This window comes from Malus sylvestris, chromosome 14 (assembly GCF_916048215.2).
Source record: "Malus sylvestris chromosome 14, drMalSylv7.2, whole genome shotgun sequence".
Lineage (NCBI taxonomy): Eukaryota > Viridiplantae > Streptophyta > Magnoliopsida > Rosales > Rosaceae > Malus > Malus sylvestris.
Window position 1 is genome coordinate 4,476,642 of NC_062273.1, and position 20,651 is coordinate 4,497,292.

Below are 20,651 nucleotides of genomic sequence, written 5' to 3' on the forward strand. Positions count from 1 at the left end.
ATAAGGTCCTTAATCAAAAGACTGTTGGTGTATGGGAGAGAGAAAACAAGAAAGGGAAAGCTCGGCCAAAGAAGAAGATAAATGGAAGGAATAAGCTTCAAGCAGCTAGAACAAGGGTGAAAAAAAGTTTTTTAGGAAGGAGTTGGAAGCAGCTATACAAATGGCTGAATGTATATATGACTTGGATTGGCCCGAAGACACGCCTGATAGTCCAGAGCTGGTTGAATTTTGGTGTGCAGAACCTGACAAGCCACCACCAGAGGTGCAAGATCCCTTAGAAACCATTGATTTGGGAACTAAGGAAGATCCAAGGCCTATACAGATCAGTGGCCTGTTGGAAGCTAAAGATCGGGCAAAGATAGTCAGTCTTCTACACGAGTTTAAAGATTGTTTTGTTTAGCATTATACTGAGATGCCAGGTTTTGATTGCGAACCTTAAGACCTATACCTAAGGCCCCACAAAGGCACATTTTAGAACTAACTTTGTTCTCTTCTTGTAGCACATCAACAAGTAAGAGCCCGATTACACGTATAAAGTGTCAATCCCTTGGGGAGCTGTGCTGAGGTCCAAGGAACCTTCTTCAGAGAAATCTTTGCCCGAACACTGGCCATGAGGTTTTATTGCATGAACGGATGATGAGCGTAATATGGAAATTTAATTCCTTTTAATTATGGCAGTAGCACAATTACTTGAACATACAGAAATGAAAGGGATGGTTTCTTGTGATATCTGTGTCCATATGGATTATAGCTCAGTGTAAAAAAATGATGTGATGCTTGCCAGAAATAACAACTCCTTGAACATCCTAGTGTAAACTATAAAGACGGGGACTCTTGCGAGAAACACATAATTGGTGTTTTTTGCACGAAACATTTCAAAGTGCTTTTGGAGCTTAAAAATATTCTTTAAAAATGTTTTCAGTCATTTAAAAAAATACTTCCACTACGAGCCGTAGTTGATCCAGAGGAAAACACTAATCAGCATAGCAAATCTAATCCAATTACCTATTTCTAAAGTTACAATAAACTAGAAAGATTTTTCGGTTTGTTCGAACGCTTGTAAATGGGTAAAAAGGCGAATGATGTGTGTTTTAGTGTGTGTGTGTGTGGTCGAAAGGCCACGTAGTATCACCGTACGACATAAATTGTTTGTAAAAAATCACATGAATGTGTTTTAGTATTTGTGTGTGTTGTCGGCTGTTGACGTGGTATCACCGTACGACATAACTTGTTTGTAAAAAATGGCATAAAAAGCTAAAAAAAAGGGAAAATAAAAATTAGTTCGCGCCAGGTAGGGGTCGAACCTACGGCCTTCTGCTTAGGAAACAGACGCTCTATCCACTGAGCTACAGGCGCTGGTTAATACGACATACCCTATAAAACTTTATAACCACTACTACATTTACTTCCCGCCCATTTAATTCGAAATGAAATATAAGGGAGCCAAACAGGAGTTGAGAACTAGAGAGGGATGGAGGAATCGATTCGGAGCTTGTGCAAGGGCGTGGCGTCCTTCTGCAACCACCTCCAGAGCAGCTGCGACGCCCTCAAAACTTCCGTCGACCGCCGCCCCATCCCTCTGGATACGGCGTCGTCCACCTTCCTCCAATCACTCAACCGCCGCGTCTCCGCCGCCAGCACCCAACTCAACCTCCTCGAAACGATGTCGTTCGGCACCGTCTCCTTCGAGGAGCTCTTGGGACACTGCTCCGAGGTCTACAAGGACAACCAAACCCGCCTCCTCCACCTCCAACATCGTCTCTCCCCCTCCTCCGTCGCCGGTACTAATTTTCTAGCCAGCCAAACACGCCTTTAGATTGTAATTTTTCATAATTTCTAATTAGTTATGGTTTTATTGCAGAACTTGAGATGGACGACGATGAAGATTTTACATCGACGCCGGTTGATGAGGAGGACGGATTCGATGCACCTGTCATTGATGAAGAAGAAGATTTGTATCCTTATTTAAGAATTGAAAATTGAAATTTATAAAATTGGGAATTGGAATTTCGATTTGTGTTTTCTTAGTGTTTCGATTAGATTGGATGAGTCTCTGAGTTTGAAGAAGCTTGGGCTTTCGGATGCATCTCTTGCATCTTTAGGTGAGAAATTTGAAGTCAAAACCCTAAATCTCTGTTTGTTTGTGATTTCTAGTTCACAATGCTTGAATTTCGGTTTCTTTATCTTCGTAGTTTCTGTTTAATTTTCGTCTTTGCAATTGACATTTTCAGTTCTATCACTCATTATCTTGCAGCAAATGATAAAAATGAGGACACTGATGTATCTATGCATGTGTTGAAATCCTTAAAGGGGTCATATGATCCTTCCACGAAGACCTCAGGAGCTTCCGGAGATAGATTGCTATCTGATTTTGGTATTTAACTGTGTCTTTTATAGTATGTTTCCATTGAAAACCATCGATTTAGCTTGGAACAACATCTTGCGAGTATTGCCCATTGATGTCGGCATTGCTAATGTAGGTGAAGTTGAGGATAAACCAAAGCTAGCTGAACTTCCTTTGCCTCTTGTAAAGGTGTCCCGGGATGATTACGAGAGCCTTCCTTCCTACATGAAAAGTTTAGCACCTTGGGAGGTATGAAATTGCTACATGTTTCTTGATATTGCATTCTTGTTTTTTTGCAAGTAATGCATCCTGTCCGCATTTGGAATCCCCACGTTGATAAAATATAGAGAGGTATATCTATCTTAGGAATGGACTAAATGAAGTTTTTTAAGAAAAGACAAGAAGATAATGATAGGAATTTATATCATTCCGAAAGCTGTAAGATGTTGGATATCGAATTTTACAGTTTCAGCTCTTAAGATTTACTTTCAGTGTTAATTGTGCTTGAGTGTTAAGAATGATATCCTAAAGATTTCGACTTTAGCAACCCCAAAGGTGATAGAGCACGAGAGATCTCAGTGTTGTCATTGTTCATCTTCAGGTGTTGAAACGTTATTTGAGGATGTTGCATGCAGATTTAGGCATTGTTCATCGAGTTCATGAGTATGTATGATGCACTGTGTAACCCAGATGATTTCGATATAGTGTCTTCATATATTCATCTAGCTCTTGCTGTGTCTTCATCGAGCAAGAAAAATGAAAGGAAATAAGAATGACATTAGGGTAGAATAAGATCCGTGGTGAGTTGCTGACAAACTGACCGTGCTTTCATGTGCATGTAGAAACTTACGAGTTTTAGTCTTAAATGAATACATCAATCCTCGATAATTATCGCAATTTGCTTTATAGTTTATGCATAATGTCAATTTTTCTGTTCATTTTGTTTCCAATTTCTGATAATTTGTGTTGTGTTGAACTCGACTTTAAGGACCTGCTTGCCGCTGTCGAGAAGATTAACTCAAGCCTGAAACAGAAAGCGAGGGGGACTAATTTCTTCCATCAAGATGAAATTTCATCCTTGGGCTTAGGCAAGTTCTTTCTTTCACTTCTTCGTAGGATGATTTCACGCAAGAACTATAGCATTCCTTCTGTGCATCCATACTTGTTGGCATATGCGCACATATTTCATTTGAAATCTCTTTACCACCAAACTTTCATGAGGCAATCCGACTACTTTTCGTAACTCCAAAAGGTAGATTTTTACAGATGTCAAATTCAGTGACCTGATTTGGTGCTGTTTCATTGATATAGGGCCGAAAGCGAGATCTTACTTGCTGCTGCTTGTACGCATGAATCGATTGGTTGTTGAGACCGTAAATGGTTTAATCTCATACCGAGTTTTGTAATGAGATGTGTATTATATCAGATGGAGTTCATACACACGAATATAGTCCAATGGAAAGGGGCAAAAAAAACGCCAGCAATCTTGCTGACAGAACTGGGTGAGCCGTTTACGCACTTACGCAAGGAATCGGCGGATTAGTTGTTTAATTTCTTTTTAAGGCCCGTCTGAGAACCGTTTCATTTTTAGTTTTTGGTTTTCACTTTTTGTGTTAGTGATGGTGAGAGAGCATTAACATACTAGTACATTTTACTTACTGGTCCTGCACCCGCATTTCTTTAACGAGCGGTTCCGTTTACTCCCAATTCTCGTCTTTGGACACTCCTGGAAACTCACTCAATTGAATTAATTTTCTTTGTACATCCATCTTCTCATCTCCTTTCTTCGGGTTATTCCACATATGGGCATGTAGGGATGGGCAATGGGTATGGTAGCGGGCAACCGCAATTAATTACCTATAACCGTTAAAGAGCTATAACCATGTACCCGTATAACTGTTAAGAGCTATAACCATGTACCTGTATATCCGTTAAGTAATCGTAACCTCAACTGTCCCTATAGGCATTGCCTGCTATGACTAGTGGATTGATCCTAACCTGATATAAATTTGTTTTGGCGTTGTATAAAAGATGAAATACGCGTGCTCATTTACTTTGGTATGTAAAGCAACACGTCATACACTGCATAGATGAACTGTAAAACGGAAAATAAACAGATCGATACATACAAACACGCCAATGTGAAATCGTAAATCTTATACAATCTGAGAGCCAGAATTCTGAACATGCCAACCATGCTAATACAAACCCGTTTCGCAGTTTTTTGTTTCCCAAGGCCTTCACGAAAATGAGAGAGAATTAATTGAACATGAAAAATAATATTACGGAACAATCCTACATGCAAATGCAGCCAACTGTACCCGATATACATGCCCTCAAAATCTCCTTATGTACTCTGCTAAAACTACAACGGAGCTGTATAAGGAAAGCAACCAACCTCCGAAAGCAAGGCGGTGCCTTCAATAAGGAGGTAAAGAAAACAAACAACAGAAACAGAGCACATCTCTAGCAGGGGGAGATGATCTTCCCCTTCCCCAACCACGTGAATGAATATTTGATCCCAAACGACAACAATCGATTGCTGACCAAATCACCCCTATATGAGCTACATCTCGTTTGCATCCTGGCTATTTTCCGACTGCCTCCGTGGCACTGAGGGATGCTAAGTACAAGCTGATGCACCAGTCGAGGACCATCAGCTCTTATTAGTTGTATATTTTAACCGGCTTCTCATATGTGTGACGGTTCTGCAAAATATTGTGAGGTGAATCAAAACCAAGAAATGGGAGGTATCCATTTATTTGATAACACTATTTTGGCATAAGAATGTGAAATTTGTATAACACCAAGAGGCAGCACTTACCTGATTTGCTGCATAAGCTCTCTTAGGAGCATTATCAGAGTGCTCCAACCCAAGGTACTGCTCCCATGCACCATAAACATCTCTTCTCTGAGAAAAAACAAAAACCATAACAGTGGAATTAAAGAACCGGCAAAGCAATAACGGCAATATCCATAAGCGCAAAATTACAATAGACCATAGACATACCTGAAAACGGCTGGAAACAACATCAGAATCCTGCAAGTACTCTGGACGACCAAGTGACAAGAATGCAAACTTCCACTGCACAACCACAAGGGAAATAGATGAGGAACAAAATAAAGAACTATTAATTCTAGCGGTAAAACAAATCTTTTCCTCCAGCAATGTTTGAATGTATATAAGGTGTGGATCAAGTACCTTGGTGAACTCCTCATCGGGGACCTGCAATTTTTTTTGTATCCGTTCTTTAACTTCAGCTAAAGTTTCACCTTCATGGATGACCAAGAAGAAAGGTTCCCCAAAATTTTGTACTTGCTGTTGAAATGTACAAAGAACAACATTGTTACTAAAATCTTAAAAGTTTTTGAATGAATCACTCTTCATCTTTAACTGAAATAGTAATCAAATGGTTCTACCAAGAAAATATCAATTAATAAGCGAAAATTCCACTTTCAAAAATTTTTATTAAAATTTCCCATACCATCTGGTTCTGTGCAGTGTCCTTTGTAAAGTGGTAAACATGAATCAAGCGATCATGGAGACCCAAGTTTTTCTCTTCTTCTGGAATCTGATGCACAAGAAACAAAGAAAAACAAAAAGTCAGCTGCATAAAGAGCACTGGTAAAAAAATATCAATCCAATTCAGTCCTATAAAGTAGTAAGGATGCTAATCCAGAAAGGGAAAACCAATTAATTACAGATCATGCCCATAAAACTACATCCGCAGTCTAAAAATTTTCAATTGAATAAAGAAACTTCGCAAAATAAAACTAAATAAAGAAAAGGGGGCGAAAGGAACTTGCCTCCTCTGCACGCAAAGTCCAGTACTGGTCATTTATATTCTCAATTTTCTCACCATGTGGGAAGATCTGAAAACAAACGGAAGGAACTGAGTGCGACTACAGACTAAACTATATACATTAAATTGGAGGGAATAATTTCTGATCTCAATTTTCTCACTATGTGGGAAGATCTGAAAACAAACAGAAGGAACTGAGTGCAACTACAGACTAAACTATATACATCAAATTGGAGGGAATAATTTCTGATCTCAATTTTCTCACTATGTGGGAAGATCTGAAATCAAACAGAAGGAACTGAGTGCAACTACAGACTAAACTATATACATTAAATTGGAGGGAATAATTTCTGATACAATAAGATCCTTTAAAACATGCCAAACATTACAAATGGGGCCAAGCTAGATGCATATCATTTCTGGGAAAAGTGACCCAAAAAAATTTTACCTACACGCCAATACAGCTGATATACAAGTAATTACCTTGTAGATCTTGTGATAGAAAACCTCAAGCAGTCGGAGTTCTGCGTTTGGATGAGACAGTTCTACCTGTTTCAAGTGCACCATTGAGTAAAATCTATTATACTGAACTTTTAAAGAAGGCAAAGATAATTATTTGAGCATCTAAATATTTTTTCAAGTTATGATTATCAGTGGAAGCTGAGTGAAATCCATTATAGACAGCTTTAAGGACTTAAAGTACAAAAACCTGTAGGAAAAAGGACACAAATTTTTAATGAAAGGTAATATAATATGTAGTGCACTGCATCGGTGCTACAGATACATCAGGCTAGTAACTCTAAAACGAAAAGAAAACACATAAAATTTCCAATATGATTGACAGAAACCATACCTTCGTTTTAAGTACATTAATCACATCCCCTACAGTGCTCTGTTTGGGCAATCTAATATTGTGAATCACCACCTGTAAACATATCACTCAAGATTATGATCTGCACAGTGATGTAATCGCCGTCCATAGCCAGAAGGTGTTGAAAAAAAAGTCTCACTCATACCTCATCTTTTGTAGCATGATGAAAAGCAACTTTTAGATTTTTTAGGCCTTGCAATTCTGGCAGGGGGATGTCCAAGACTTCATAATACAAAATATCAGAGCTCTGAAAAAGGAAACAATAGGCATAATTAGTAGCCACACCACATGATGCTTATGAGAGTGAAAATTAAACAGAGGAAGGTCAACAAAGTGCCACTTACTTGATTGTAATGAACTAACATATCAGTTAAATGCTCTACTCCCCGAAATTTAATTGGTTGAGGCTTAGGTTGCTGAGAATAGCAGTTATGTGCAGTGAGTCTGATTTTGGTGGGATCATCCAAACCAATTTGGCGAGCCAACTTCTCCACCACATCATCGTAAGTGTGTTGCTTTGACCTAAAAAATAACAAGAAAAAAAAACAATTAGGGCACTGAATAATAAAACGATGATGGGCTGTTCAACTATGAGGGACAATGGTTCAGGAAGTACTTACAATTCTAAACTGAAATCCTCCTCCTTAGGTTTCTCCAAAGAACGGAAATGAACAACCTGTAAAGTATCAAATCATTCAACATGGTTAGGTTTAACATTCAACAAAATACAGCTATAAACAAATTAAATGTTTCGACAGCTTGTACCTGGCGATTGTGTACATATTCCAAAAACGAAGGAACATCAGGATATTTACATTCTTCTTCACTTTTAAGAGGAGTAGACTTCTGAAAGCAAATAATATCCCCATCTTCAATCTGGAAAAGGAAAGCATCCAATGGTTAACTAAAAAATACCTAGAAAAGCATCAAAATGTTAATTCCTACACCAGACACATACTTACAATAGACCAAGCATGCAATATAGCAACAGTTACCTGACTTAATCGAAATGAGGTCTTCTTGTCAAGGTGTTCGCACATGATACAAGGCTCAAACTTAATTTCCTGAATTTTAGCACAAATACATACATAAAGTTTGCTTAAAGTTCGATAGCAAAGAATGCAACAAATTATATAGTAAATGTAAACATACATATATAGTCTACATGTATGTATATATATGTGTGTGTGAGTTAGGACACAACAATGCTACAAAATTAAGTGAAACAAACCTCATAAAGTTCAATTTCTTCCTCAGGGGCAAAACCAGCCAGTTGATTTAATTTTCCTAAAATCTCTGCTGGCTTACTAGAACTCTTCACGAAAAACCTACCAACAAAACTGGAAACAGAAAAGAAACTTAAGTTAGCAAACAAAAGTCAACAGAAAAAAAAAATTTAGCTAAGCAGAAAGGGCAGGAGGTACCGTAGTTCTCGTTTCTCAGGCTCATAAAGCTTAAAGAAAAGAAGAATATCTTCCTTGGTTTTGTCAAGCGGAGGAATAGGACGTAGATCCTGGAGAATTTATAGAAATAATAAAATGGAAGAAAAGATCCCTTTCATACACAATTAGAACTGCAATAAGCCTCACTACACAGGTAGTAACAAGAATAGAGTAAGACTGGTTACCAGCCCAAATGCTACTTCCAAAAACAGCTTTAGCTCTGCATTGTTTGTTTTATTTGATACCTCTCTCAATTGTCCAACCTGAAAAACGCAAGCCGTCATCAATAACTTGGCATAAGGCACCTGGACCAAGCTCTTCTTGGCACCGAAGTGCAGTTAAAAACACTCCAATCAATGGTTTATCACTGACCAACATAATTTTTTTTGTAGTTGAATAACTTCATTTGAAACTGCCTCAAACAGTACTGAAATAAGAATTATTATCCGAATTCCAAAAAACCCATACATTAAGCACTTAAGTAAAAGAGAGAACAATTATAATCATGCACCATTCGTTCATAAACTTGAGCAGTTCAGTGTTAGACTCTACAAAGACAACATTTGCCAATAAATCCAAGTGGGAGAAAAGTAAGAATAATAAGAAATTAAGAATTGGGAATTACAAAGAAAGCAAAAAATAATGTACTTAGGCAAGGAGCAAGGCATCTTGAATTGAAAATCTATTCAAAGGTTGGAAGTGCAAAGTACATACCGATTGTGTTTCTTCCTGAGGTGTCAATGGTCGATTGGGGCGATATGTGTGGTTTTGTCTCTTGGCCCAAATCCAGAAACGCTGAAACTGCACTGGTATGCCAAACGCTTTTGCAACCTCCTCCTGTTAACCATGTCAAATTTAGGAATTCCCATACTACATAACCCCAAATAGGTAGAAAAGAATAAAGAAGACATGAATGCACAAAAGTCAGCCTGTACTGGTGTACCTTGAAAAGATTAAAGGGCATTTGTTTCTGAATACGGAAACTATGAACTTTGTCATGGTCCACAAGGTCAAAATAAATATCCCTTCCAATTTGTTCTGTCAGATCCTCATCTCGAGCAACCTAAACACATCATTAGACTTTGCTATAATTTTTTTGTTCCACACCAAATATCTGTACTACCACACCTGAACAAGCAATGGTGAAAACAGGGATAAATTAGAAATCTTTACCTTAATAATTGTATAGAGGTGTGCTTGTGCCTTATATCTCCTTTTGTCCTCTTTCTCTTCTTGTTCTTTCTTCAACCTTATCTGAAATAAAACTAGAATGTCAGTTTAGTTTCTTAGTTGGACACTGGAATCCAGAATTATGTTTGATGTTACCCTTAGATGTTCGGCTATGTCTTTCTCATCCACGTTACATATTATTTTGTCCTTATCACTATCCCGTATATACACAAGCATGTATGCATTTGAGTACTTTGTAAATTTGAAAGGAGTATTATTGAAGCCAGGATTGGTCTGTGGCAACTGTTGGAAAGAAACAACATTAGGTCAGTTGACAATTAAGAACTCCAAAGTTAAGGAGAATTATAGCAGTTGAGATACAGCCAAAAATAAACTACCTCTTCCTCACCACCATACTGCTCTTCTAAAGCCCTCTTCACATCCTCTTTTGTCACACGTTCATCATCAAATTTGTACCTAAAACAAGACATGACAAATTACATCATCAACATATATGAAATGCATGCACAAGAACACTCAGTCATGCATAAAAATCCAAATAAAGAAATACTAACATCAAAGTAATAGTTGAAAAAAAAAAAAGCATATAAGTTATAGCAAAACAGTTGCTTTCTTTAAAGTTCTCAATCAGGCAGTCAGGTAACCAAGTTATGGTGCCAGAATCCATTGGAAAACCAATGTAAGAAACATAGATTCCAATAAAGCCTACTTATTTGATCAAGGAGTAACAAAAAAAAGTAAGAAGCAAAGCAAAAGAGAAGCGTTAGAGAATGTCTGTCTGTGCACGTGCTCATGTGTTTTTCTATGTGAGAAACTGTAAACAATTACAGAGAGAATCAATTCCAGGAGATCAGTACCACTGGTCAGAGAGGGTTGGTCTGATGAAAGCGTAGTAATGTCCACCATGCACCCCACCACTATGAACCAAGACACTGCAACAGTAGTTAATAATCATAGTAAGTAACCAATTACAAAGTAAAAATTACAAAGCTCCACATAACATGAACCTAACACGCAGATGCAAAAGCAGGTTCGAATAACCGTCTTCATATATGTCAGGATTTTTTTTCAATTCTATAATCACTATTGGGCACAATTGACAAATTAAACCTGAAACTTTTCTCATAATCCCGCCCAATCAACTAATAGTACACAGGCACAATGCCTCAATAGTCGTAGGCATGAAGGAACTTTGATAAATAAGGAGACTCCTAGACATCATGAATGACCATGGATCAGATAGTTATTCAACGCAGCTTCAACTTCAATGGAAAAGATTTGATTTATCCACTGGGGGATTATATGTCAAGGTGAAGTAAAATTGAGTATGCTACACTCGGTTAATCACTATAATCACTATTGGGCACAATTGACAAATTAAACCTGAAACTTTCATAATCCCGCCCAATCAACTAATAATACACAGGCACAATGCCTCAATAGTCGTAGGCATGAAGGAACTTTGATAAATAAGGAGACTCCTAGACATCATGAATGACCATGGATCAGATAGTTATTCACCGCAGCTTCAACTTCAATGGAAAAGATTTGATTTATCCACTGGGGGATTATATGTCAAGGTGAAGTAAAATTGAGTATGCTACACTCGGTTAAAAAAAAAAAAAACATGCAGAGTGCATGCAAAGGTCTGGAAAGTAAAATTCATTGAAATAACATGCCAAATTTAGGAAACAGACGAATATTATATCAATAGTACATGGCAAAATAGATACCTATGAAGGGTGTAGAGGTTGCGAACACTCTTATCTGAGTCAGGTGATAGATATTTTCCATTCTCCCTATCAAGGTCAAGTTGGAGAGGAAATTCATAGCGATCATTTATCTGCCAAAAACAAATAATACAACATTCTTACCATGATAATTTATTTGCTTTCCATTTAAAAAATGTTATTATCACACCAAACAAACATAACCCAAGGGGTAAAACGAATTTCATTAGTATATAACTTCGAAATTCACTAGATTGAGAAAGTTCAACTAAATGGGGGGATCACTTCTTTTCCAAAAAGAAAGGCAAAAAAAAAAAAAACCAATTAGTGGGATAAGACTTGGTTGTTGTTAAAAAGGCAAAATAAGAACCACATAGATTGGGTTTAATCGATCTTTCAGCATTCAGTCATAAAGCAAAAATTAAAATCAACATTAGAACCATTAGGCAAAGGCAAGTCGTTCACCTGAACTTATACAAAATTTGAAGATATATATTTGACATGCTACAGTTTTGTTTTCAACTAAAAAGCTGTTCATTACAATTCCAATGCTTCATGTAATAAAACAAATAGATGAAGCTGAAGGAGGAAGATAAACTTCCAGTACAAACCTTAACCATTGTGTCCCGCATAAAATCATACTCAAATCGCTTTAACTGAAGTTGAAGAACGGGAGGGAAGTCAATAAATAGGACACCCTTCTTAGCATCCTGGAATAACATCCAAATTATTTGTTTAGAAAAACATTTAGAATAAATAAGAATACTGCCTTCAGCAGGTGATTTAATGGAAAGAAAAAACTAAGGACGGCATCCAATCAGAATTTAGAATATAACATGCATGATGCCACCCACAAATGTTTTGAGAACCACATTAAAAATTTCACTGGCAACAGGAAATAATGTAAACCACTAGTTTTAGAAAGAGGTTTGTCAAAGGAAGCAACTAAGAGCAGCTTCAGATCATAATTACAGCATAACTGCAGTCACCGATAGTGATTCAGTAATTAACCTGCAAACCATGTTCTTCGGCGTGGTATTTATTGTCACCCTCTAGACGTTCAACTTCCACATACTTGTCAAATGAAGCATAAACATCCCGGCAGCCTTTCACATCAAGCTGGAGGTCTACAAAGTAAAAAGAAGAAACCAGTGGCATACACTGACATTCACAAAATATTTCCAACTCTTAACAATTGAAATTTGTGCAAGAAAATATTACCATAAAATGATTCTTTTCTTGTAGATTTGTAGTCCACGTTGATGCATTCAATGTAATTCATGTGATGTCCTTCAAACAACTGCTGTATTGTACCCTCCACAACAGTTCCCTGCACCCACGGAACAATTTTCACGATGAAAAGGAAACAAAAACTACAATCATCGTCAAAACTCAAAGCTTCGCATACCTTCATTTTATCTTCAAGCTTTTCACAAAGAACTCTATTAAGTTCCTGCACATCATGTTGCATAAAAGAATCATATGTATCCCATCCAAAGGACTTGGTCAATTCTTTGGTTGCAACACTGCTGTCATTGTATTGAAGCTTATAGAACAAACTTTGTAGTGCCAAAGGAATGCTTCCTGAAGGCATGTCATTCTCAGTTGTTGGCATATGATACACGGCCTGGTCAGTAAGTCCAAAATTGAGGTAATTCTTTTCATATAAAATTCACAAGAAAATTCATGTTTAGCTTACAACGAAAACAGGAGATCACGTAAACTACCTTTCTGAAGTACGGTATATGGTACAAAGTCTGGAGAAGAGAATTCATATAACAAGTTGCTCCCTGATTCTTGAGCCCAACATAACCAGTTTCCTTTTTCGAGTCATATGACCAGTAATCAAGAACCTTACGGACAGCAACCTCAGCTTCAACCACAACTGTATCGTTCACCAGATATCCCCTACTCAGGTCATAGAGATCACCAAGAAGCATGAAGGAAGTGAATCCCCAGTCACTTTCTCTTGCGTTGAACTGGTGTTGTGTGTCTGCAACATCATACAACAATTAAGGACAAAAGTCTTCAAAAGGTCTAGAATATGATTAAAGTTCGTTCAGTTTTGGTTAAATGCATTTCATATCATTGTTCTGCAACATAGGCCACACCAACAAAATACAATTCGTTATCATTTTTTAACTTCACTGCTCCAATTTAATAAGGTCACCAGACCACCTCAAGCTCATCTCTTAAGAAATGGAAACCCTTGATTTAGTTAGCATTTTCATCCTAGAATTCTTGCTTAATTGCACACAGTTTCCAAGTAAATTCTTCCTGTTTTTACTTTTACTGTTAATCTATATTTGACAGCCAGATACCTAAAAGGTCCAATCTATTTGGTTTTCAATTAACTTCGAACATCTGCTGGTACATTGTACTCCATAATTTTTCTTTTCCCTTTTTCTCGAACTTCAAAAATCCCAAAACAAAATCCCCATGGGCACATGGTCAGTCCATGGTGCTGCTGCCATCAGCCAAGATGTTATTGAGAATGGGGTGGAAGAATTTTCTTTACTCTATAGTTCTGATATTTAGAGGAGTAAAATTAGAATTAAAAGTTCACAATATCTAGATTAGGGTGATCAACTAGATATTGAATGCGTTTAAATGACATCACCTCAGAAAAATGAAGTTGAAAACCAGTACAACCAGTTCAAAGATAAAAAGTTCTAATTAAAAGCCTTGGGTGTCCATGACTACCCAACGACAAGCAAAGCTCTTATTGAAAAAAAATTGAAAACGGAACACGACAACCAGGCAAAAGCACAAACTTGAATGCTAAAAGGAAATAAGCCTAGTAAAGGAATATACCCTTTCTTATTGAGTACTTGGTATGGATCTGATTAACTACAGCCAAGCTGAAGTGCGCATATCTACTCCATCCATATGGCAATGTCCCAGAATCTGCCACATCCAAATACATTGACAAGTAGTCCACATTGTTTCCCTTGGGAAATATCAATATCCGCCTGATCAAACAAACCAAAAGCAAGTCAAAATCCATACAAATATAAGCCAAACTTAAGCTGTAAAATCAGTTTTTGACATCTGGTAGACAGGTGAAAAATACCATTTATAGCCGCCAACAACGAATGTGTCAGAGTAGTGCTTCTTGGTGTTCAACCTAGTAAAATTCTCAATTGTCCAAGTGAATTTCATCGTTGGAGGATCCTCCACTGGCTGACTATCAACTGTACTAGCTGGCTCCACTTGGGCTACTACCAACACACCAAATACCATAATTTCAAACAACATAACCAAAAACCTACGGAAAATGCAATCACTTGCACTCTAATCAAACCCCGTGATGCCAAATTCGCACAAAAATCAATTCTTTCAAATCAATTACGAAACAACTAACGCTTCGAAACCACACCAAAAACACAAACTCAAGAAATTCAAACAGTAAATCGTCGAAAAATTGCTAAAAAAAATTAAACCTTCCATAGGCTGAGGGCCTTCGACCACATCCGAGTGCGGCACAAGCATCTCTTCGTCCTCTTGCTGCTGCTGCTAACAAAAGACACAGAAATCAGAGCTCTGATCGACAAAAACCTAACCCTATCCTACTGAATCATAACCCTAGCAGCAAATCCATAAGTAGGTGAATTCCCAAAACTCAACCAATTCGACACCGACGATCGAGCCAAGAATCGTAGGCGATCAGAAACGAAGAACGAAGCCGAAACCGAACGAAATTAAACCGAGAGTGGAAATGTAGAGGAGGAGTCGGTACTCACATCTAATGGTGCAGGGGTCATCATAGTCATTGCTGCCGCGCAATGAACCGTCCGATCGACGAATCAGAGAGACGAACGATAACAGTAGAGAGAGAGAGAGAGAGAGAGAGAGAGAGAGAGAGAAGCGGGGCTTCGTTTTGAGAGGATTCCCGAAAGAAACTGGCTCCGAGACAAGCCGCTCGCTGAGTGCAAACTCCAGGGAGGGGAGGGGCGTATCGGGGATTTCGTGAAAGTACGGGGGCAGTTTGGGATATGAAGGACGGAGAGCCGTGCGTTTATGTGCAAGAGGAGTGAGATCTTGAGCGTGTGCGAGGACCAGTGGGAAGCCGACAGCTGGGGTGGGATGGGTTGGGTGGGGTACAAAATAGATTACGTGGCAGTATCCGGAGGGTCACTTGCGTGCGCACAGGCAAATGGCGGTTCATGATCTTTCCTCGTACACTGGTATTTTAAAGCTTTTGTTCAAGTGGTGATGTCATAAATTCATAAATAATTGGAAGCTTTACACAATTGGCACTGGACTTCTCCACTTTTATACAATCCACCAACTTTAATTTTTTTGTTCACATTAAATTTATTTAAATTTAAATTACAGAAACGAGGATACAAACTTTGATGCCAAGGGTGAAGCATACTACTGAACTTAGGTGATATATTATTAATTTATTATTGTCACAATTTTAAGTTTAAGGGATTTTACATGTAATAATTTTTATAAAATTTTGACGATAAATGCACAAAACTGGTGGTGGAGGTGGTATTATTTTGAAGAATGATGAAGGTGAATTTGTGGCAGCTGTTGCCTACAGATTCAATGATGTTTTTTTTTCTCCGGTGCAAGCAGAGGCACTCGCGGTGAGAGTTGAATTGGCTTTAATGGTGGATAAGGAGTTTCATAAGAAGAAAAAACTTGAGAGCGATCGCTTCAGATCATAACGGCATTGCACAAGAGTTATGCTACAATGTATGTCATAGGACCTATTATGGAAGTCTCAAATGTGCTGCAAAACTTTATCACTGAGGCCACTTCTTCCCACATTTGTCGACTTGGCAATGAAGTTCCCATTGTAATATGTGATTTGATTAAGGAGATCTCCCTCTCTTATACTTCTTAGCATTTGAGCATTTTCTATGAAATTATGCCGCTTGAATATATAAAAAAGAATCTTTTATGTTATTTATGACTTTTCACGTTTAGTTTTAATGAAAATTAGGTAAAATTTTAATCATGTTAACTAGTAAACAGGTTATTCGTGTCATCTAGTGTTACGTACATAATAATCACGTTACATTAGTGTTTTTAGAATTGAAACTCTCGTGTTCGCTTTTTACCTTAATCGTGTTTCGTATACAATATTAATTACATTAGTTATAACCGTTCGAATAATTCATACTTTAGCTTCCAAATTCTATGTTGATTCGATATCATTTCACCTTGATGATAAACTTAGTCTAGTAATAGTATAGCGGAGGAAGGATGACGATGAAAAGATATGCAGAAGAAATGGATAAGGAAATACGCACAAATGAAAGCAAATTGAATGGTTAGTAAACTACGTTGAGTACTAAGCAAGCAAAGCTACCTTACGACAAAATCCAAAGTTTCTAACCAAAGTTTTATTCACACTTAAAAGCAATTTTTCAGTATATCTACAGAACAAGCCTGGCAGTGAAGCATTCAAATTTGGAAAAGCTATCTGCAAAGCTTTGTTAAGAAGCTCCATTTCATCCGCTGCAGTTTTTGGATTCGCGGTTGCCTCTGCTTGCTTTCCTTAACTCGGGCCAGTTCAGCCTCAAGTTTTGCAGCCTTGGCATCATAACAAGATTTTACCACGGCCGCGGCCTTAGGGAGATTACTTGCCTACATAAAGGTGGATGGTTAGCACGAGAGGTTGGTTTGGTAGAAGGGATAACTTCACAATACGGGAAACTTTTTCCACGACATCCTCGGCTGTTCTAGGGGGCTGAGAATGCCGAGATAAACAACAGAGAAGCACTTCAGTAATACTTGTAAAGCAGAAGTTACCTGTCAGAGTTACTGCAGAAGCCCTCTTAGGAGCATTATCTGAGTACTCCAACACAATACTGCAAACTTCCGCTGCACAACCGAAGGGGAAATAAACGAGGAAGCAAAATAAGAATCGATATTCATGTAATCAACCTTTCAATATATATAAGGTTTGAGTCAAGCGCCTTTGAAAACTCCTCATCGGGGACCTGCAATTTCCTTTGTACGCATACCTTAACTTCAGTTAAAGTTTCACCTTCGTGGATGACGAGGAAGAAAGGTTCCCCGAAATTTTTTACTTGCTATTTGAAATGTATAAAGAGCAGTGACGAAGATCATTAATAAGAATAACAACTATTTTCGTGCAACCATTCTTCATATTTAATTGAGATGGCAGGCCAATTTCTGATTTGGAAAAGAAAAACGCGCATTAAAATTATCCAAATTTCCTTCTTAGAAAAATGAATTTGAATACCATCTGATTCTTCTGTGCAATCTCTTTCGTTAAGTTTTTTGGATGAATCAAGCGATCATAAAGACCCGAGTTTCTCTCTCCTTTTGCAAAGTGGTAAACTTGAATCAAGCGATCACAAACACCCAAGTTTTTCTCTTCTTCTGAAATATGATACGCACAAAAATAGAAACAATTGACACTGGCATCAAGCCAATTGAGTCCGACACAATAAGTTCGTTTGGTATGTAGGATCGGATTGGAATGGATGAGTTTTCTTCATGAGTAATCCATCTTCTGCGATCTATCCGATCCTACGTACCAAACGAAGCCTAAAGAAATGCAAATCCAAAGTGGAAAACCAAGTAAATATTACAATTCTTGCCTACAAGACTATACTCTTTTACAGTCTATTAAGTGTTCAACTGAATAAAAGAAGAAAACTGTACAAGTGAGAAAAGGAACTTGCCTCCTCTGCACGCAAAGTCCAGAACTGGTTATTTATATTCTCAATTTTTTCATTGCATGGTATGGTCTGAAAAGTGAACACGAAATTATGAACGCTCCAGATTAAAACACATAAATCAGAGAACGAAGTTTCTGATACAATCGCTGGAATCATGCATAATCAACACTAACAGGAAAAGCCGCCCACTTCTGGGGAAATTATGAACGGAAAAAATAGCTTACATGCTGATACATCTGACATACAAGAACAAGCAAATTACCTTGTAGATCCTGTGTTTGAAAACCTCAAGTAGTCTGAGCTCTGCATTTGGATGCGATAACCGTACCTATTTCAGATACATCACACATTGACAAAGTTATGCGCAAGTATAACAGAAAAAATGAGGAGGGGGTGAGCCGCTGAGGGGTGTGTGGACGATTTTTCGTTGAGCATCTATCGTATATTCTTGACATATGATTATCACAGCCACATTGTTACAGATATATCATGCTAGTAGGCCTCCACTCTTAAAGCATGTCAAAGCGATCACGCTGTTCCATAAGAATTGTGTCATAAAAAATTAAAAAAAAATTCAAAACACGAATGGGACTGATCGTATCATATGGTTGGCAGATATATTTAGATGAAAATTGATGGATAGTCAATAGTAACAATGCCGAAATAAAGAGACATCTAACCTTCCTTTGAAGTTCGTTAATCACATCCCCGACAGTACTCCATTTGGGCAATCTAATACTGTGAATCTCCGACCGTGAACAAATTACAAAAGATTATAAAAAGGTCGTACCCAGTGCACAAGGCTCCCGCTTTACGCAGGGTCTGGGAGAGGTGAATGTCGGCTACATAACTGTCCATAAGCAGGGAATCTGACCAAATATTTCACACAGACCTCATCTTTTGTAGCATTAAGAAAAGAAACTTTCAGACTTTTAGGGCTTGCATCTCTGGCAGCGGGATGTCCAAGACTTCATAATACAGTATATCAGATCCCTGAATACGGACGACAATCATAATGAGTGCCAATGATACATGACGCTTATACAAGTGACAGATGACAGAGCAAACTCAATATAACGGTACCTACTTGATCATGAGGGATGAGCATTTCTTGTAAATACTTTACTCCCCGATAATTGATCGGTTGGGGGTTAGGTTGTTGAGAATACCAGCAATGAGCAGCGAGTCTGATTATGGTAGGATATTCTAAACCAATTTGGCAAATCACCTTCTTCACCACATCATCATAAGTGTCTAGCTTTGACCTAGAAAACACGAAAAAAAAGTATTAGCACTGAAGACAACAATGGACACTCCAACTATAAGAGACAGTGGTTCCAGGCAGAACTACTTACAACTCTAAAATAAAATCCTCCTCCTTCGGTTTCTCCAAAGAATGGAAATGAACAATCTATAGAGTGTTAAATCGTTTAATATAGTTAGGTTTTTCTTAAAAAAAGAACCTACGCGTACTCTTATAATAAAGTAACAAAATAATGACCGTCGACAGTAAAACCAAGTAAAAGGAGGGACAAAAACCATTCAAAAGCTTCCGTAGCCTGTACCTTGCGACTGTTTATATACTCCATAAGCGAGGGGACATCAAAGTATTTAAGTTCTTCTTAGCATACAAAACGATTTCCCTACATGAATACTCAACGCCCCAAATTAACCGTGAATTGCATTAATTAACCCTCAGTTTTTCCACAAGTTATTGGGTTGGATGATTGCATACGACAACCCAAAACATTCCCTACAAGTTCCCTACATGAATTCCATAATAGAGACACAAGCAAGAATCATTAAGTTCTATGAAAAACATAAGCATTGACGAGGCACTCGTTACTATGATTTGCATGAAACTTATGCCAAGAATTTACTTAACGTGATTGTGACTAGCAACCTTCACTACTTGTGAATATAAGTTCATAACGATTAGGTGAAACTCCCTTATATTCTAGCGTCAAATTCATGCGTGAAAATTAAGCGTGCACTCTCAACCAACATACACAAATCAGTTTTTATACGAACGGATAAGTAAATTGAATTCACAACTTATGAATCACAACTGGATGTAATCAAATCATATTGCAAGCATGAACATAGTTTCGAATCACCCCCTAACTAAGAGGGGTTTAGTTCCTCATGCTCGCAATTACACAAAGATAACTTAAATTAAACATTGAAATCAAAGATAGAAAACACCTAGAAATGCTCCAACACTCCCAAGGCTTGGGCATAGGCACGGCACAAGATGTTCCTTCTCCTTCCTTCCTTGCAATAGTCACAGCATAAGAGATTTAGAACAGGTTTTGGGTGGTTTTTATGGTGTAGAATGGATGGGGAATGGTATGGAAAGGTTTAGGGTTGATGGGTGGTGTGGCTAGGGGTGGTGTTTGGCTGAATTTTTAGAGAATGGTGATGGAGAGGTGCTGCTAAGGTAAGGGATCAAAATCTGTTATCTTTGATGAATATGGGAGGTGGTATTTATAGGCTTGAGAGAGGACTACTCCATTTCCTTTGCATGTGCAGCTTGTGTGGGTGTGAGTTGCCATGTTTCCCCTTTACATTTATACACACATGCTTCATCATTTCAACCACA

The 20,651-nt window shown here is 37.9% G+C and overlaps 2 protein-coding genes, 1 long non-coding RNA gene and 1 other non-coding gene across 9 annotated transcripts; 1 reads left to right on the forward strand and 3 right to left on the reverse strand.

Annotated features, from left to right (window-relative positions):
- Positions 1–1,283: 1,283 nt before the first annotated feature.
- Positions 1,284–1,356, reverse strand: TRNAR-CCU (transfer RNA arginine (anticodon CCU)). Its single transcript has one exon. It is a non-coding gene; the product is annotated as a tRNA-Arg (tRNA).
- Positions 1,357–1,463: 107 nt separating this feature from the next.
- On the forward strand, positions 1,464–4,106 carry LOC126600880 (uncharacterized). The gene is made up of 7 exons (XM_050267582.1): positions 1,464–1,781; positions 1,862–1,955; positions 2,041–2,102; positions 2,255–2,374; positions 2,481–2,593; positions 3,333–3,432; positions 3,656–4,106. Exons 1-7 carry the CDS (start codon positions 1,472–1,474, stop codon positions 3,748–3,750), a joined length of 894 nt encoding a protein of 297 aa, XP_050123539.1. The 5' UTR covers positions 1,464–1,471; the 3' UTR covers positions 3,751–4,106.
- Positions 4,107–4,484: 378 nt separating this feature from the next.
- LOC126600873 (ubiquitin C-terminal hydrolase 12-like) lies at positions 4,485–15,355 on the reverse strand. Of its 6 annotated transcripts, none has more exons than XM_050267574.1 (32): positions 15,125–15,355; positions 14,825–14,891; positions 14,455–14,599; positions 14,196–14,353; positions 13,109–13,374; positions 12,790–13,008; positions 12,603–12,711; positions 12,393–12,508; positions 11,993–12,091; positions 11,385–11,494; positions 10,509–10,583; positions 10,029–10,107; positions 9,787–9,933; positions 9,634–9,714; positions 9,404–9,523; positions 9,175–9,297; positions 8,646–8,723; positions 8,443–8,531; positions 8,250–8,358; positions 8,014–8,082; positions 7,784–7,894; positions 7,639–7,694; positions 7,363–7,540; positions 7,164–7,265; positions 7,001–7,072; positions 6,631–6,696; positions 6,152–6,217; positions 5,830–5,916; positions 5,547–5,663; positions 5,355–5,429; positions 5,169–5,255; positions 4,485–5,052 (listed from the first exon to the last, which is right to left on the reverse strand). In XM_050267574.1, exons 1-32 carry the CDS (start codon positions 15,152–15,154, stop codon positions 5,011–5,013), a joined length of 3,348 nt encoding a protein of 1,115 aa, XP_050123531.1. In that variant the 5' UTR covers positions 15,155–15,355; the 3' UTR covers positions 4,485–5,010. The 6 variants fall into 6 exon arrangements, with proteins under 6 accessions (XP_050123531.1, XP_050123528.1, XP_050123530.1 ...); XM_050267571.1 differs by having other exon boundaries at positions 14,455–14,602; XM_050267573.1 differs by having other exon boundaries at positions 14,825–14,894.
- A 1,296-nt stretch (positions 15,356–16,651) lies between these two features.
- LOC126600893 (uncharacterized) lies at positions 16,652–17,208 on the reverse strand. The gene is made up of 2 exons (XR_007615618.1): positions 17,151–17,208; positions 16,652–16,985 (listed from the first exon to the last, which is right to left on the reverse strand). It is a non-coding gene; the product is annotated as an uncharacterized LOC126600893 (long non-coding RNA).
- Positions 17,209–20,651: the final 3,443 nt, after the last annotated feature.